Source organism: Puntigrus tetrazona, unplaced genomic scaffold (assembly GCF_018831695.1).
Source record: "Puntigrus tetrazona isolate hp1 unplaced genomic scaffold, ASM1883169v1 S000000151, whole genome shotgun sequence".
Classification (NCBI taxonomy): domain Eukaryota; kingdom Metazoa; phylum Chordata; class Actinopteri; order Cypriniformes; family Cyprinidae; genus Puntigrus; species Puntigrus tetrazona.
The window spans coordinates 195001-210000 of NW_025047827.1; the positions used below are offsets into that span (position 1 = coordinate 195001).

Here is a 15000-nt window from a genome sequence, read left to right on the forward strand (position 1 = left end):
TCAGGTGAGCGGCAGCGTGAGCGTCTCCAGGGGACAGTATTACTGGGAGGTGGACGTCTGCAACAGCGCCATCTACAGGATCGGTGAGAGAGCGGCGGCTTCCTGCCGAAACGAATATTACATAATAAGAGCTCTCGGGTGAGGAAAAGAAGAGCAGGTTTCTCAAAGTGTGGGATGAAGATGCGTCGTGCCTTGTTGTTGTGCCTTATAAAAAATACACAATTATAGTTTACTTAAACTAAATAAATCTTAAAACTAAAAAAAATAAAATAAAATAACTGTAATATATAAAATATTCATACTAGTTTTATTTTTTTTTACAAAAATGTATATATATATACAATGACTAAAATTTTAATTAAAATTAATGAAAAATGAAAACTAACTATAATAATATTGTGAGATTACAATAACACCAATTTCAATCATTACATTTATTTCTTGGACTATTTTTCTAAAATTGATTTTGTTTATAGTAATACATAAAACCTAAACCTATTTTATTTCAGATAGCTGCTAAGGCAACATTTCTATTTTTTTTTAAGTTGAGGTACTAAAACACTTAAGTAAAAAAAAAAAAAAAAAAAAGTGTTTAATAATGATAATTGCGAAAAGAAAATAATATTTAAAAAGAACATCTAAAAATAATAATACATTTTTTTGCAATTGTGCAAGTTAATAAACGTTATGATTTTTGTCACTCAAAATTTAGTGTGTATTAATAATTTCTAATAATCTCTTCCTCAGGAGTGATTTCATCATGTGATGGGCGTGGCTGGTGGTTGGAGAGGCGTGGCTCTGCCTTTCGCACCGTGTTTGATGGACAGCGTGAGCTCCTCCCCTCTGTCCCTCCCCAGCTGAAGACAGTGGGCGTGTTTCTAAATGTGGGCGGGGCTTCGATCACCTTCCACAACACTGTCACTCAAGAGTTTCTCGCTGCAATCCCCGCCCACTTCAGCGCCCCCCTCCGTCCTGCTTTTCAACTGGGCCAAGGAAGGCTCAAGCTCCGCCCCGGCCTGCCGCCGCCCAATCACGTCTTCCTCAGCCACAGCTCTGCCTATCGCGGCCCAGGAGGGGCGGGAGGCGGCCGCTGGAGGCGGGATGTCGCGTTTGGGTCAGTGAGGGCAGTGATTCAGAAGTTTGAGGAGATTTCAGCTGCTATCTCAGACTCGGACTCAGGTCTGGTCTCCAGCATCAGCTCGCTGCCTGAGACCCAGAACGGCACAGAACGGCTCCGATCCAAAACATAGTGCATTTTCTACTTTAAGCCGCCCTCTGAGATCTACAGAGCCCTGAAGGAACATGGTGGCGGGAAAAAGTATTAGCGTATTGATCAAACCTTTGCATTTTCTCCTAAAGATATTTGTATTCTCTCGCAAAACCTTTGCATCCTCTCAAAGATGTTTGCATTTGCTCGCAAAAATATTTGCATTCTTTGGCAAACTTTAAACAGCGCCGCCTGTAGGGCGTACGATTTAGAAGAAAAGACCCCAAAGCAAGCTCATTCATTGTCTTCTCGTGGTAAATTTATTTTGTATTTCATATACATGTATTGAGCGGGGCTTTACAATAACCAAAGACGCCACACAGTTCATTTACAGGAAGTAATCTGGACATGTTCAAAACAAATCCTGAAATACTGTAAATAATAAAACATATTTATTATCACATGTCTCTCTATTTGCTAAGAAACCAATGACTGCAATAATAAGCCTGAGATCTCCATAAAAACACATTTCTCATCAAAGGAGCCAAGCTTTCAATCATTTCAATTAGATGGATTGTTATACTTTTGTCTCTTTTTTTATTCATAGTTATAGTTAGTTGTAGGAATTTTATTGTTTTGTTGTTTTTTGTAATTATGCCTATTTTTTATATTAAAGATTTAGTTAACTTTTTTTTAGATATTTTAATACTTAAACTAAATTAAAACGATAAATGTTGCCTTGGCAAAGTAACTGATGTGTTTAGTGTTTTATTGTATTTTGACTTTATTTCATAACAATTTTTACTGTTTTAAATTCAATTGGGATTAACTTTATAAGATCAGTGCTATTGACATGTGGGTGTTTTTATTATATCCTCGTGAGGACATGCGTAAAAAACACGAGAGACAAAGTTAGATAAAACAAATGACCGTTTTGACCTTCAAACACTTGAATAATCTGACAGAGTAGTGCCTCATTTCATCCTTTCCTCTCACATTCTCAGACACACACACACACACACACACACACATTCACACACACACACACACTCACACACACACACACACACACACACACACACACACACACACACACACACACACACACACACACACACACACACACACACACACACACACACACACACACACACACACACACACACACACTCACACACACACACACACACACACACACACACACACACACACTCACACACACACACACACACACACACACACACACACACACACACACACACACACTCACACACACACACACACACACACACACACACACACACACACACACACACACACACACACACACACACACACACACACACACACACACACACACACACACACACACACACACACACACACACACACACACACACACACACACACACACACACACACACACACACACACACACACACACACACACACACACACACACACACACACACACACACACACACACACACACACACACACACACACACACACACACACACACACACACACACACACACACACACACACACACACACACACACACACACACACACACACACACACACACACACACACACACACACACACACACACACACACACACACACACACACACACACACACACACACACACACACACACACACACACACACACACACACACACACACACACACACACACACACACACACACACACACACACACACACACACACACACACACACACACACACACACACACACACACACACACACACACACACACACACACACACACACACACACACACACACACACACACACACACACACACACACACACACACACACACACACACACACACACACACACACACACACACACACACACACACACACACACACTCACACACACACACACACACACACACACACACACACACACACACACACACACACACACACACACACACACACACACACACACACACAGATGTCTTGTATATTATCTCAGTGTTGGTCAGATTTGACTGGTGTTCTGATGAAGTCGGGAGGAATGTTAAAGACCTCATGAACACAAACTCTCCGTCTGATCAGAGAGAGAAAGAGCTGATTTTATTGCTCACAGGTTCTCGTTCTCGTGGAGGTCTCAGCTACGCTTCATTTAAGTGTCTGCAGGGATAAATAAACGACAGGACACACAAACCAGTCCGTAACTCTCTTCCTAAATATTTCAGTTCATGTGTTTTTCCTCGGGGGGAGAACGTCTGAGAAGCAAGCTGTAATACATTTTTTATTCTTTTCCAGGTAACAAAATTAGGTTATAAAAACGTTGCGGGAACATTGCTTTGAAATATTTCTAAAATACTGTGGTGGTTATCAAAATATACATTTTTGAATATTTATTTACGAATGTTTAAAATGTCCAGTTGTTAAAAGTTATAAAAACTATTCCTACAACATTCTACTAACTTTGAAACCAAAACCTAACATTATTTAAATGTTTATTTTATACACTTTAACGTCTAGTTCTCTTGTTGTGATTAAAATTCTAAGTGTTTCTAACGTTATTTAAATGTTTAGTTTTAATATTTTTATATATGTCAGTGAATATAGTTTTCTTGTTGTTGAATGCTATCTAAAGGTTACCAAAGCGTTCTGATGATTGTATCTTTTGACCTAAAATATAACATTACTTGAATGTTCACCCTAATATTCTAAGAACGTTTTCTCTCAACATTAAGACAACATTCATCAAACACAAAAACATCATACCGGGGATGTTATCTAAGAACGTTTCTCTTAACATTATTATGAGCATGATTTATTATATATATATTTTATATATTATATATATAGGTTTGTGTAAACTATGACGTATTATACCCCCCAAAAATTCTCCATACAGTAAAATATGGGATTTTAAAAAAAGATGACTTTAACCTGAGCTTCAGTGTTTTTCTTTCATCGCTAAGGTGATCGAAGCGAAGCATTGCTTGGTAATTAGTTGATCTGAACTGTGTTCTTAATTTAACATCTGACAGCTCTTCAACACAATTCATTACACACCTTTCTATCTTTCTATCAAGACGAGTACGGTTTATTTTAGTCATATTTTAGTACCTTTTTGTAAACGAATATAGATATAACGAATAACCTGTGATATAATGATTGGCTTGACTGCATATCACATTTTGTCCTAAAAGCCAAACCTGGCTTCCTCCGTGATGCATTCGATGTTTTCCAGGTTCAGCCGAGGTGAGAAAGGAAAGCGCAAGGCCTTCACTTCACACCGGGGTCCGAGCGAGTCGCATATTAAACCAGTCCGTCCCCTCTAACACGTGTGAAGGAGCCGTATTTGCATATTAAATGAGCGACTCTGTCTGTTAGTGACCTGTTAACTTCATCTGTTTCTCGTTATTATTCCATCATCGCCACGCATTCATCTCCAGACGAATATCAGCGAGCTGCCGCTCCTCTCAAACCGGCGCTGATTCACTTGGGCCTAATGAGGGACTGCTCTGTTGCTTTTGCCTTTTATTTCTACTTTTGCTGCTCGCCTCAGAACTCATAAATGAATGCGTGTTGAGTGAGTCAGTAACAACGATGTCTGGATGCGATAAACACCGGGCGTTCGGTGACAGGAAGTGTGTGTTTGCCGTTTCCCGGCAGTTTTTCAAACATTCATCAGATAGAGAGGTGACTTCCCATCATCAGGACCACGACTCCCGTCATCCACCGGTTTACAGATGCTTCTGCAAAACAGAGACATATTACAAAAACAACATTCACACAAATCAAACAATGAAACAGAGCGATAGTGAGTTCACATAAACAACTAAGTGTTAAAGAAAAAGGTTTTTACTGACAGGGTTTGTTCATACATCATTTACATGGCTTTATTTTTTTTTACTTTATATATCTGTGTCTATAGATTTTATAAATAAAATACTTTTTTTCTCCACTTCAGCAGCTCTTACACACGCCAAAATCTTAGAGTTTCATTCCTCTATATATTCTGGAGGCTTTTATAGAAGGGTTTGTTTGTGTGCCATTTTTTATTGCATTTACGTATATAGATTTCAATTATAATACAAAAGGCAATTATCGCAAAATGAGTTTTTTCTCCACTTCAGCAGCTCTTACAGACACCAAATCTTAGAGATTTATTACTCTCTATATACTTAAGGTTTTTACTGAAGGGTTTGTTCATATATCCTTTACGCGTTTTTTTTGTGCACTTTATGTATTTGTGTCTATTGATTTCGATTAAAGTCAGTTTTTTTAAAATAAGTTTTTTCTCCACTTCAGGAGCTCTTACATACAACAAATCTTAGAGATTTATTCCTCCCTATATTCTGATGATTTTTACTGAAGGGTTTGTTTATATATCATTTAATGGTTGTATTTGTGTACTTTATGTATTTGTGTCTATTGATTTCGATTAAAGTCAGTTTTTATAAATTGAGTTTTTTCTCCACTTCAGGAGCTCTTACAGACACCAAATCTTAGAGATTTATTACTCTCTATATACTTAAGGTTTTTACTGAAGGGTTTGTTTATATATCATTTACGTGTTTTTTTTTTTGTGCACTTTATCTTTTTGTGTCTATTGATTTCAATTAAAGGCTGTTTTCATGAAATGTTTTTTTTTCTCCACTTCAGCAGCTCTTAAACACAACAAATTTTACAGATTTATTCCCCTCTATATTCTGATGACTTTTATAGAATGGTTTGTTTATATATCATTTACATGGTTTTATTTGTGCACTTTATTTATTTGTGTCTATTGATTTCGATTAAAGTCAGTTTTTTTAAAATAAGTTTTTTCTCCACTTCAGGAGCTCTTACATACAACAAATTTTAGAGATTTATTCATCCCTATATTCTGATGATTTTTACTGAAGGGTTTGTTCATATATCATTTACGTGTTTTTTTTGTGCACTTTATCTTTTTGTGTCTATTGATTTCAATTAAAGTCAGTTTTTATAAAATAAGTTTTTTCTCCACTTCAGCAGCTCTTACATACAACAGATTTTAGAGATTTATTACTCTCTATATACTTAATGTTTTTACTGAAGGGTTTGTTCATATATCATTTACATATTTTTTTGTGCACTTTATCTTTTTGTGTCTATTGATTTCAATTAAAGGCCGTTTTCATGAAATGTTTTTTTTTTCCCCACTTCAGCAGCATTTAAACACAAAACATTTTACAGATTTATTCCTCTCTATATTCTGATGGCTTTTATAGAAAGGTTTGTTTATATATCATTCACTTGTTTTTTATTATTTTACATTTTATTCCTAAAAAAACATGCTTGAATTTTTTTTCTGTCAGCATTTTGACAGCATTTCATGACAACATTTTATAGAGTGATTAAAAAAGAAATCCAAAATCTCTTCTATAAAAACCTTTAACTCTAAAAACTCAACAAAATCAAACAAGATTCTGGTTTTTATCCAGTGTTTAGGATAATTGAGTAGATCCGTTCATATTCATACAATAATGCCTAATTTTCCAATTTAAGCTTCATATTTCTATACACTAATTGTTAACACTAACTAACACTAAAATGTTTGCAGTTCTTGATTTAATCAGTCAACTGGGTAATTAAAATTAAAATTTTGTTGAAATGCAATGGTTTATATTGAAAAAGGGCACTTCAAAACATACAAAGGTATTACCAATATATATATATATATATATATATATATATATATATATATATATATATATATATATATATATATATATATATATATATATATTATATTATATTATATATATATATATATATATATATATATATATATATATATATATATATATATATATATATATATATTCTATAATCAAAAAATCGAAATGAATCAAGTGAGAATAATTAGATGTAATACATAAACACGTCGTCGTCTGTGCAATGGTATTATCTGAAAGTGTCCATAAGAAAAGACAGAAACTCTTCTATCGGAATACACACACACACACACACACCTCTCCTCTCATTATAAGACGAGGTTCCTGTCGGTTTCTCCTCGTGAATGCGTCCATAACATCTTCTGTTATCACCTCATGATGAAATGCAAAGAGCTCATGATCGATTGATGATCGATTCCCATTCTCGGCGGATGCGCAGGTGTGAAGCACCATCAGCATGAGAACAACACACCTTACACACACCTTACACACACCGAGCACACACCGAGCACACACACGCTCGAGCACCTCGTGTGTACCTGTGAACTCACTTCGGAAACGCTAATACACACACAGACCATTTGCTGTGTATATTGTGATGTTTAGTTCTGTCTCACATGTCTGTTAACGGAGCATAATGAGACTATAACACACACACACACACACACACACACACACGCCCGTGAGAAACTTCATCATGAGAGCAGTGAACGCTTCAATTGCAAGCATGAAACAGCAAAAGTTAAATGATGATAAGTAGTAAAATAAATAAAGAATGAGTGTCTAATATTATAGTAAAGTTGCATAAAAGTCATTTTTGTAAATATATTAAATATAATCGCTGAATATAGCTTAAATAAAATGCATTATAATTTAAACTAATTAAAAATAATTATAAATTACAATACACAATAAGAGAAAATAATAATTAGAAAAAAATCTAATACAATTAAATAGTGTAAATGAAGTGCATAATTAAATTCAGCAAATTATAGTAATTTAATATTGCCTAAATAAAATACATTAAGCTATATAAATGCAATATATATATATATATATATATATATATATATATATATATATATATATATATATATATATATATATTGCAAATCTATAATATAGATGTATAGAAATTCAACTAATTACTAGAAAGACCATTTAAAAAAAACAACGAAACATAAATTCAATAAAACACATTTTTACATTTTTAATTGTGTAATATAGCATGAATAAAACGCATCCTATTAACTACTAAAAATAAATGGTGTAACTCAAAGGCAGTGCTTCGGACACTCCGAGACTTCTTACGCAAATCCAAGGCGCGCGCATCAAAATGCGCGCCTCGCGAAGACAAAGGCGCGCTCGCCCGCATCTCTGGGTTCGTGTAGCTCTATTTATCTCTAATCTCACGAGTGAAAGGAGAACAAGCCGAATCTTTCCTCCCCGTGTTCCCCGCTGGCGTTTATTGCGCGTCTTTCTCATGTAGAGCGTCTTCTATAGCCGCGTTTAACATCTGCATGGCGGGAAGGCCGCGGGGAACCGCGAGGTTTCCGGATCGCTGATATATGACCTGCTTTATTATTTTGTTATTTTATTATTCCATTAGCCCATTCGCCATCATTCAGAGCCTTTCAGATCCCGCGGAGGGGAAATGACCCCATAACCACATACAGAGAGGGAGGTCTTCAACAAACCAGCCTCATTTACAGTACACATTATTATTATTAATTATTATTATTATGACCGTCTTTACATTTAAAGGGGAAGCGCCGAGATTTATATACCGAAGTGATGAGCGAACATTTTTCGGGTAGCGTTAATAAAACGTTAATAATAATCTCCTACACGTTACTTAAAAGATTACTATAAAAGTTTCAGAGAACGTTCAAATGCAACGTTTTCTTAACGTTCGAATAACCGAAAGCAAACGTTTTCAAAACATTCTAAAGAACGCGCTTGGAGAACATTCAAACAACGTTTTTATAACGTTAGGAAAATGTTCTCGGATTAAAAACCATCGTGTCGCGTAGCTTGTGGGGGGGAAATGTTTTGACGTTGTGGGAACGTAGAAATAACGTCTTTGTAGCGCAGCGACAACGTTTGAGGGACATTTGGGATTATCGCATGGGAAAGTTTCGAAAAGGAAGTTGCACGAAAACAACGATGATATGAAAGGAGAACAATTGACGAATGCAAGCATTGATCTTTTGCGGCGCTGTCGAGATGAAAGTCGTAAACGCATTATTTCTTGTGCTCGTTTTTTTTTTAACTTCGGACATCAAAGATGCAACCAGCAAACGTGGACGAGCTCAGCCTCCTCAGGAGTGTTCGGGCCCATTAAAGCCTTTATCTCCAACTTTTTGGGCTTCTCTGAAGACTTGCTGAGGGAAATATAATTGCTTTGGGTTCCTCATTGTTCTTCTCAAAGAAAGGCCCCGGTTCTTCTCAGGGTGCATTCAGGGAGTTACTTGTGTAGGAAGTCTTGAGAAATAAAGACTCCCCGCTCAGCCTTTGATTCAAGCTGGGGGCTGATGGATGTTGAAGCACATTAAAATGAGAATCATGAAGCAGCGAGACCCAAACCAGAGGCCTGGAGACAACAACCATCCAGCTTAGAGATGCACTCGGCGCTGGCTGGAGACTCGGCTCTCAATAAAATCCATTAAAAAACGTTCGTTCTCTGGGTTTGGCTGCATGCTGGTACATCACCGGCCGTTCAGAATGAGCTTCATGAACTAAAAAACCTCTTTAGTTTTAGTTTATTGAACTCATTTGGGTTCCTGTATGATTCATAACATATTTAACCTCTAATTAAGAACACTGAGTGTATAATGATGACAAAAATACACAAAATAATCCAATGCAACTTTTTTATTATATATAGTTTTTTCCAACTGAATGCTTGTGATTTTTTTTTTTTTAAAAAAAGGGGAGAAAAAATGCAAGCATTAAAGCAGTATTACAAACAGCGCGCTCTTGTTATAAAAGCCAAATTAAATATTTGTAGAGAAAAAAATATCACAATTATCACATTATCACATTAAAGCAGTATTACAAACGCCGTACTCTTAATATAAAAGGCAAATTAAATGATTACATTTTTATATATATATATATATATATATATATATATATATATATATATATATATATATATATATATTTTTTTTTTTTTTAATGATATTTTTTTTTGGGGTGGGGGTATAAATAAAATAATATATATACCAAAAAATTAATTAATTTAAATCAACATAAACACTCGGCTAAATATAAAAAAAAAAATAGCTTACAACTAAATATTTGATCCTCGTTATTGACTCCGTAAAGAGGAACTAAACGTTGATTGGACGAACGGCGGGAGAATAAAAGAGCGTGTAAAGGACTGTAAAGGGACCGAGATCGTTCACAAGCGTTCTGGAGGACGTGTGTTAAACGCAGGTGAAGTTTTCTGGGCTCTGAAGACCCGCCCCTCCGCCCTCCTCCTCCTCTCGAGCACCGGATAAAACCGGGACCCTCGCGGGACACGACTCTGTACGAGACACCGTGCGCCGAACGACACGCTTTGAACGAGCTGCTCCGAGGGAACGGTGCTGTTTTATTTCTCCGTTGAGGGATGGAGGCGCTGCGGGTTCTGTGGGTTCTGGGCTGCATCGCTTCGGCTGTGGGTTCGAGACTCAAGACGCCCGCGTTACCCATCCAACCGGAGAGAGAACCCACGATCTCCAAAGGCTTGTCCGGTAAGACTCGCTCCCAGAAGCCGACCTCTATTTCAGACGCGACAGCACCCGACCCGTTATCAGGGGCGTTTTCTTAAACCAGCATCGCAGCTACCGCGAAGTTCTCTAGAAGTTCTTTAGAAGGTCACCGATGCATGTGATGTTTAAACGATTGAATGCCTGTTTTGGTGGCGTGTCGTTGGACTCTGTGAAGCGACAAATGCGGAAACCGTTTGGATCGCAATTAGAAGCATCGCGAAGCGCGCGCGATCATAGTAAGGTTGCATTTAGAGCAAAAAGGTCCAAAAAAAAACCATCAACGCATCTGGCGTTTTAAAGAACTTCAATTGAGACGTTACCAAAATAGCATTTGGAAGAATATAGCGGTCATAAAAGTTATGATTTCTTTGGAGACCCATCTTTGGTTCTTCAGCTTCTTAAAGCACTTATTTTAAAGAACCGTGTCATATATTAACAAACCGTTTGGGTTCCAATCAGAACCTTTGTCGTTTGATTTAACGAGTGCCTTTTGTTGGTCTGGCTGCGCTTTAAACGTGACTTCTTTAGAAAAACCAATGCTTCGGACCATGAAGCTTCCAGGAAGCAGATCAAGGGCATCACAAACGCGTCGCTCGTGATCTCGACAGCTTACGAGTGTGTCTTTGAAAGTGTTTGGCTTAACGATAAATAGTCTTCATAGAAGCAGGCCGTAGACCTCATCCCAGACGCAATAAAGGGCCAGGTTCGCTCGAATCTCTCCTTCTCTCTTCCAAACAAAGCCGAGGAGATGTTTTGGTTAGCGGCGCCGGATCCCATTCGCTCAGGAGGGAGGAAATGGCATTCTCCGCTCGTTTCAGCTGGTGTTTCTTGAAGGTTTGGCTCGGTTTGGACGCGTTCCCGTCCCGGAGGTCTCCTCACGCCGCTCTTGTTTATTGTCTCAAGCAGGTTGCTCCTTCGGCGGTCGCTTTTATTCGCTGGAAGACACGTGGCATCCAGATCTGGGAGAGCCTTTCGGCGTGATGCACTGTGTTATGTGTCACTGCGAGCCGGTGAGGCGTCAAACACACACCACATTTGCAGAATATATACACTTCACAGATTCTAGCAATATTTTGTAATAAAGTAATATACAGGCCTACTGGTATTTGAAATCTTTTGAAACACTTTAAATATTTTCTTAATAAGAATTCGAATCAATTTCACATGAGATGTAACTTTAATTTTAAATTGTATACTATTTTTTTTCGTTTGAAAATTTCTTGTATATATATATATATATATATATATATATATATATATATATATATATTATATATATATATATATATAAATATATATAAATATAAATAAATGTGCCCTATAGGATGCAACATTGAAATGGTTAATTATTTACAATTTTATGACTTTGAAACTTTACATAAATGTAATATTTTGATATACTGTTTTTTTCACATTTTTATATGGGAGAAAAAAAAAAAAAAAAAAAAAAAATATATATATATATATATATATATATATATATATATATATATATATATATATATATATATATATATATATTTTTTTTTTTATAAAAAAATTGTGCCAACATTAAAATTCAGTTAAATAAATTATAATTAAATTAATTAATTATTCAATTAAATAAATTATAATTAAATATATTTTTTAAATGTGATTTTCAAACTTATATATATATATATATATATATATTAAAAAAAGGAATTGTACCATATAGGATGTAACATTAAACTGGTATAATTTTTAAATATTATTATTTTTATATATACAAATGAAACACTGTAATTTATTTTTTTTCCCATGTGACAATGCAACACCGGTACTTGAACGAAACCCAATCAACATGAAGCTGAACGGTGCTGACCGCTGTCTTCTGTCGAGCCGAAGCTGAATCTTTATTTGTGTGAAGTCTGAAAGCTCATCTGAAAGCTGGTTTCTCTCTCTCTCTCTCTCTCTCTCTCCGAGCAGCAGAGGAGCCGGCGAGGAAAGGTGTTCGGGAAGGTGAGCTGCAGGAATATGAAACAGGACTGTCCCGATCCGACCTGTGACGATCCCGTCTTGCTTCCAGGACACTGCTGCAAAACATGCCCAAAAGGTAACACACATGCAAACTGAGTGTGTGTGTGTGTGTGTGTGTGTGTTTCTGCAAATGGTGAAGAAATGGAAACACAGGCCAGCGTTTTTCGGCATGCCGTCACACCGTCATACGGGAAAAAGTGAGGGAATGACGGAAAGTTTAGGCCGGCGCTGCCCCTCGCAGACAAACACGGTGATAAATGGCAGCGAGTGCGGAGAGATGGGCTGCTCCGGCGTAATTGCGCTCATGTTTATGGATGCCGGTGCGCGCAGAACATTGGCTCTATTGTGCGTTCTGTGATTTTTCTGACATCATGCATCTCGGTTCCCGTGGTTACAGGCGACTCCGGGAGAAAGGAGGCGGAGTCTCTGTTTGAGTTCTTCCAGGAGAAGGACGACGACCTGCACAAGTCCTACAACGACAGATCCTACATCAGCTCTGAGGAGAACAGCAACCGAGACAGCGCCACCGGTGATTATAACACACTCATAACTTCATAACTTCAAACTGAAATCAATGAGTGAAAGCGAAAAGATTTGATTATTTGCATTTACCATTTTTATTGATAAAAAAATGATGCATGAACCGCATTGAAAAAAACTATGAGGAAAAATTTCTATATATTTTTCTGAACACTGGTGAGAACTTTGATATTAGTGTATCATTGTATGAAATTTAAACAAGCGTATAATCTGAGAATTATGGGCGTTAACGCAATTGGAATGAATGGAATTTAATTAAATTCCTTTGAATTTTTATATGCTCCAAAACAGTAAAAATGCGAATGCGACTCTGAGTGACTTTTAAACAAAATCAATCTGTTTTACTTGCATAAATATTCAATTTCAGTAAAAAAAAACAAACAAAGTGATGAATCTTCATTGCTGCTGGTTCATCAGAGGACCCCCATGTTTAAGTTTATCGACAAAATTCAGACCCGAAAATGTGTGAGATATGAAGAAACGGCTCAAATATATTTAACACCAACTATATAACTTCACAGATAATTTATCGTATTATCTTTATATAAACGGGTCAAAAATGACCCGAGCACAAAATGTTTGTTTAAATGGTTACATCTCTTAAAAAATAATTGTAAAAAAATAAACGATGTGCACTGTGGGGACGTTAAAGCATGGTTTCAACGGCTTGCTAAAAACTATGCATCGTTTGCAAATTTCTATGCATTTGTTCTGAACGCGTTGCGAGGGTCACATGATTAACCTGATTGATGTGAACAGATTTTGTGGCTCTTCTCACCGGCGAGACGGACTCGTGGCTGCCGAGCTCCAGCGGCGTCGCTCGGGCCAGATTCACTCTCAGCCGGACGAGTCTGACCTTCTCCATCACCTTCCAGAGGTAAGACGCTCACCTGAGCAGGTACCACGCCCGTCACGATCCTCCAGCGCTCACTTTATGCTCGTCTCTTAGGATAAACCGGCCGAGCCTCATCACGTTCCTGGACTCCGACGGAAACACCGCGTTTGAGTTCAGAGTCCCGCAGGCCGACACAGACATGGTGAGTTATTATCGGAATTAACCCCAGAAAACACGTTTCTAGTTCAGACAAAATAAATATATATATAACCTAGATAAAAAAAAAAAATAAATAAATAATACAATTGAGAAAAAGGCAATTAAACTTAATAAAGAATAAAATAAAACATGCTTATTTAACCTGATTTAAAAATTAAAAAGGAAAATATAAAAATGCGTTTAATGTTTAGAGCTGTGAAGCATGAATAAACATAATATAAAGTTAAATATAATAAAATAAAAAAAAATACAATTAAGCACAATAACAGAAATACTAAATACTAAATAAATAAATATTAATACAAAATTAAGACAGCTAAGGAACAGCAAAAACTACCATTTTACCAAAATGGAAATGGAAAATATTAAAATGTGTTTAATGTTTACATCTGCGGTGTTTGGAAGAATAAAATAAAATACAAAAACGTGATGCATATGTAGACATATACATATAAACATATGCACTAAAAGTTAAATAAAATAATTCAATAAAAATTACTGATGTAAAAAAAACAAAAACAACAACTAAGAAACAAAAACAAATAAATGAAAATGGAAAATGTTGTTCAGATCTGTGGAGTTTGGAAGAACCTGCCGAAGTCTCACCTGCGTCAGCTGGAGGCGGAGCAGCTGCGTGTTTCCATGACAACGGCAGACAACAAGAAGGAGGAGATACAGGGCAAGATCATCAAACACAGAGCGCTGTTTGCAGGTGCGTGCCCGGCCTCACTCTCCTTCCCCG

General features: G+C 36.7%; 2 protein-coding genes and 1 long non-coding RNA gene across 4 annotated transcripts in view; 2 read left to right on the top strand and 1 right to left on the bottom strand.

The window, feature by feature from the left end:
* Window positions 1-1656, top strand: part of LOC122332963 (cardiomyopathy-associated protein 5-like) — a 3537-nt gene extending 1881 nt beyond the window's left edge. Inside the window, exons 3-4 of the mRNA XM_043230440.1 lie at window positions 1-83; window positions 748-1656. The exon at window positions 1-83 is cut by the window's left edge and continues 118 nt beyond it. Coding sequence (XP_043086375.1) covers window positions 1-83; window positions 748-1250 — 586 coding nt within the window. The 3' untranslated portion in view covers window positions 1251-1656. The remainder of the gene's footprint in view (window positions 84-747) is intronic.
* Window positions 1657-10232: 8576 nt separating this feature from the next.
* Window positions 10233-15000, top strand: part of chrd (chordin) — a 16620-nt gene continuing 11852 nt past the window's right edge. The window contains exons 1-7 of one of the 2 annotated variants that reach the window (XM_043230438.1): window positions 10233-10648; window positions 11570-11676; window positions 12614-12740; window positions 13062-13193; window positions 13964-14081; window positions 14154-14241; window positions 14829-14970. In XM_043230438.1, coding sequence (XP_043086373.1) covers window positions 10525-10648; window positions 11570-11676; window positions 12614-12740; window positions 13062-13193; window positions 13964-14081; window positions 14154-14241; window positions 14829-14970 — 838 coding nt within the window. In that variant the 5' untranslated portion in view covers window positions 10233-10524. The remainder of the gene's footprint in view (window positions 10649-11569; window positions 11677-12613; window positions 12741-13061; window positions 13194-13963; window positions 14082-14153; window positions 14242-14828; window positions 14971-15000) is intronic. The other variant, XM_043230439.1, reaches the window with a different exon arrangement.
* The window catches only part of LOC122332964, a 2001-nt gene continuing 3 nt past the window's right edge, over window positions 13003-15000 (bottom strand). Inside the window, exons 1-3 of the long non-coding RNA XR_006248563.1 lie at window positions 14865-15000; window positions 13983-14181; window positions 13003-13134 (exon numbers count right to left, since the gene is read on the bottom strand). The exon at window positions 14865-15000 is cut by the window's right edge and continues 3 nt beyond it. This is a non-coding gene — a long non-coding RNA (uncharacterized LOC122332964). The remainder of the gene's footprint in view (window positions 13135-13982; window positions 14182-14864) is intronic.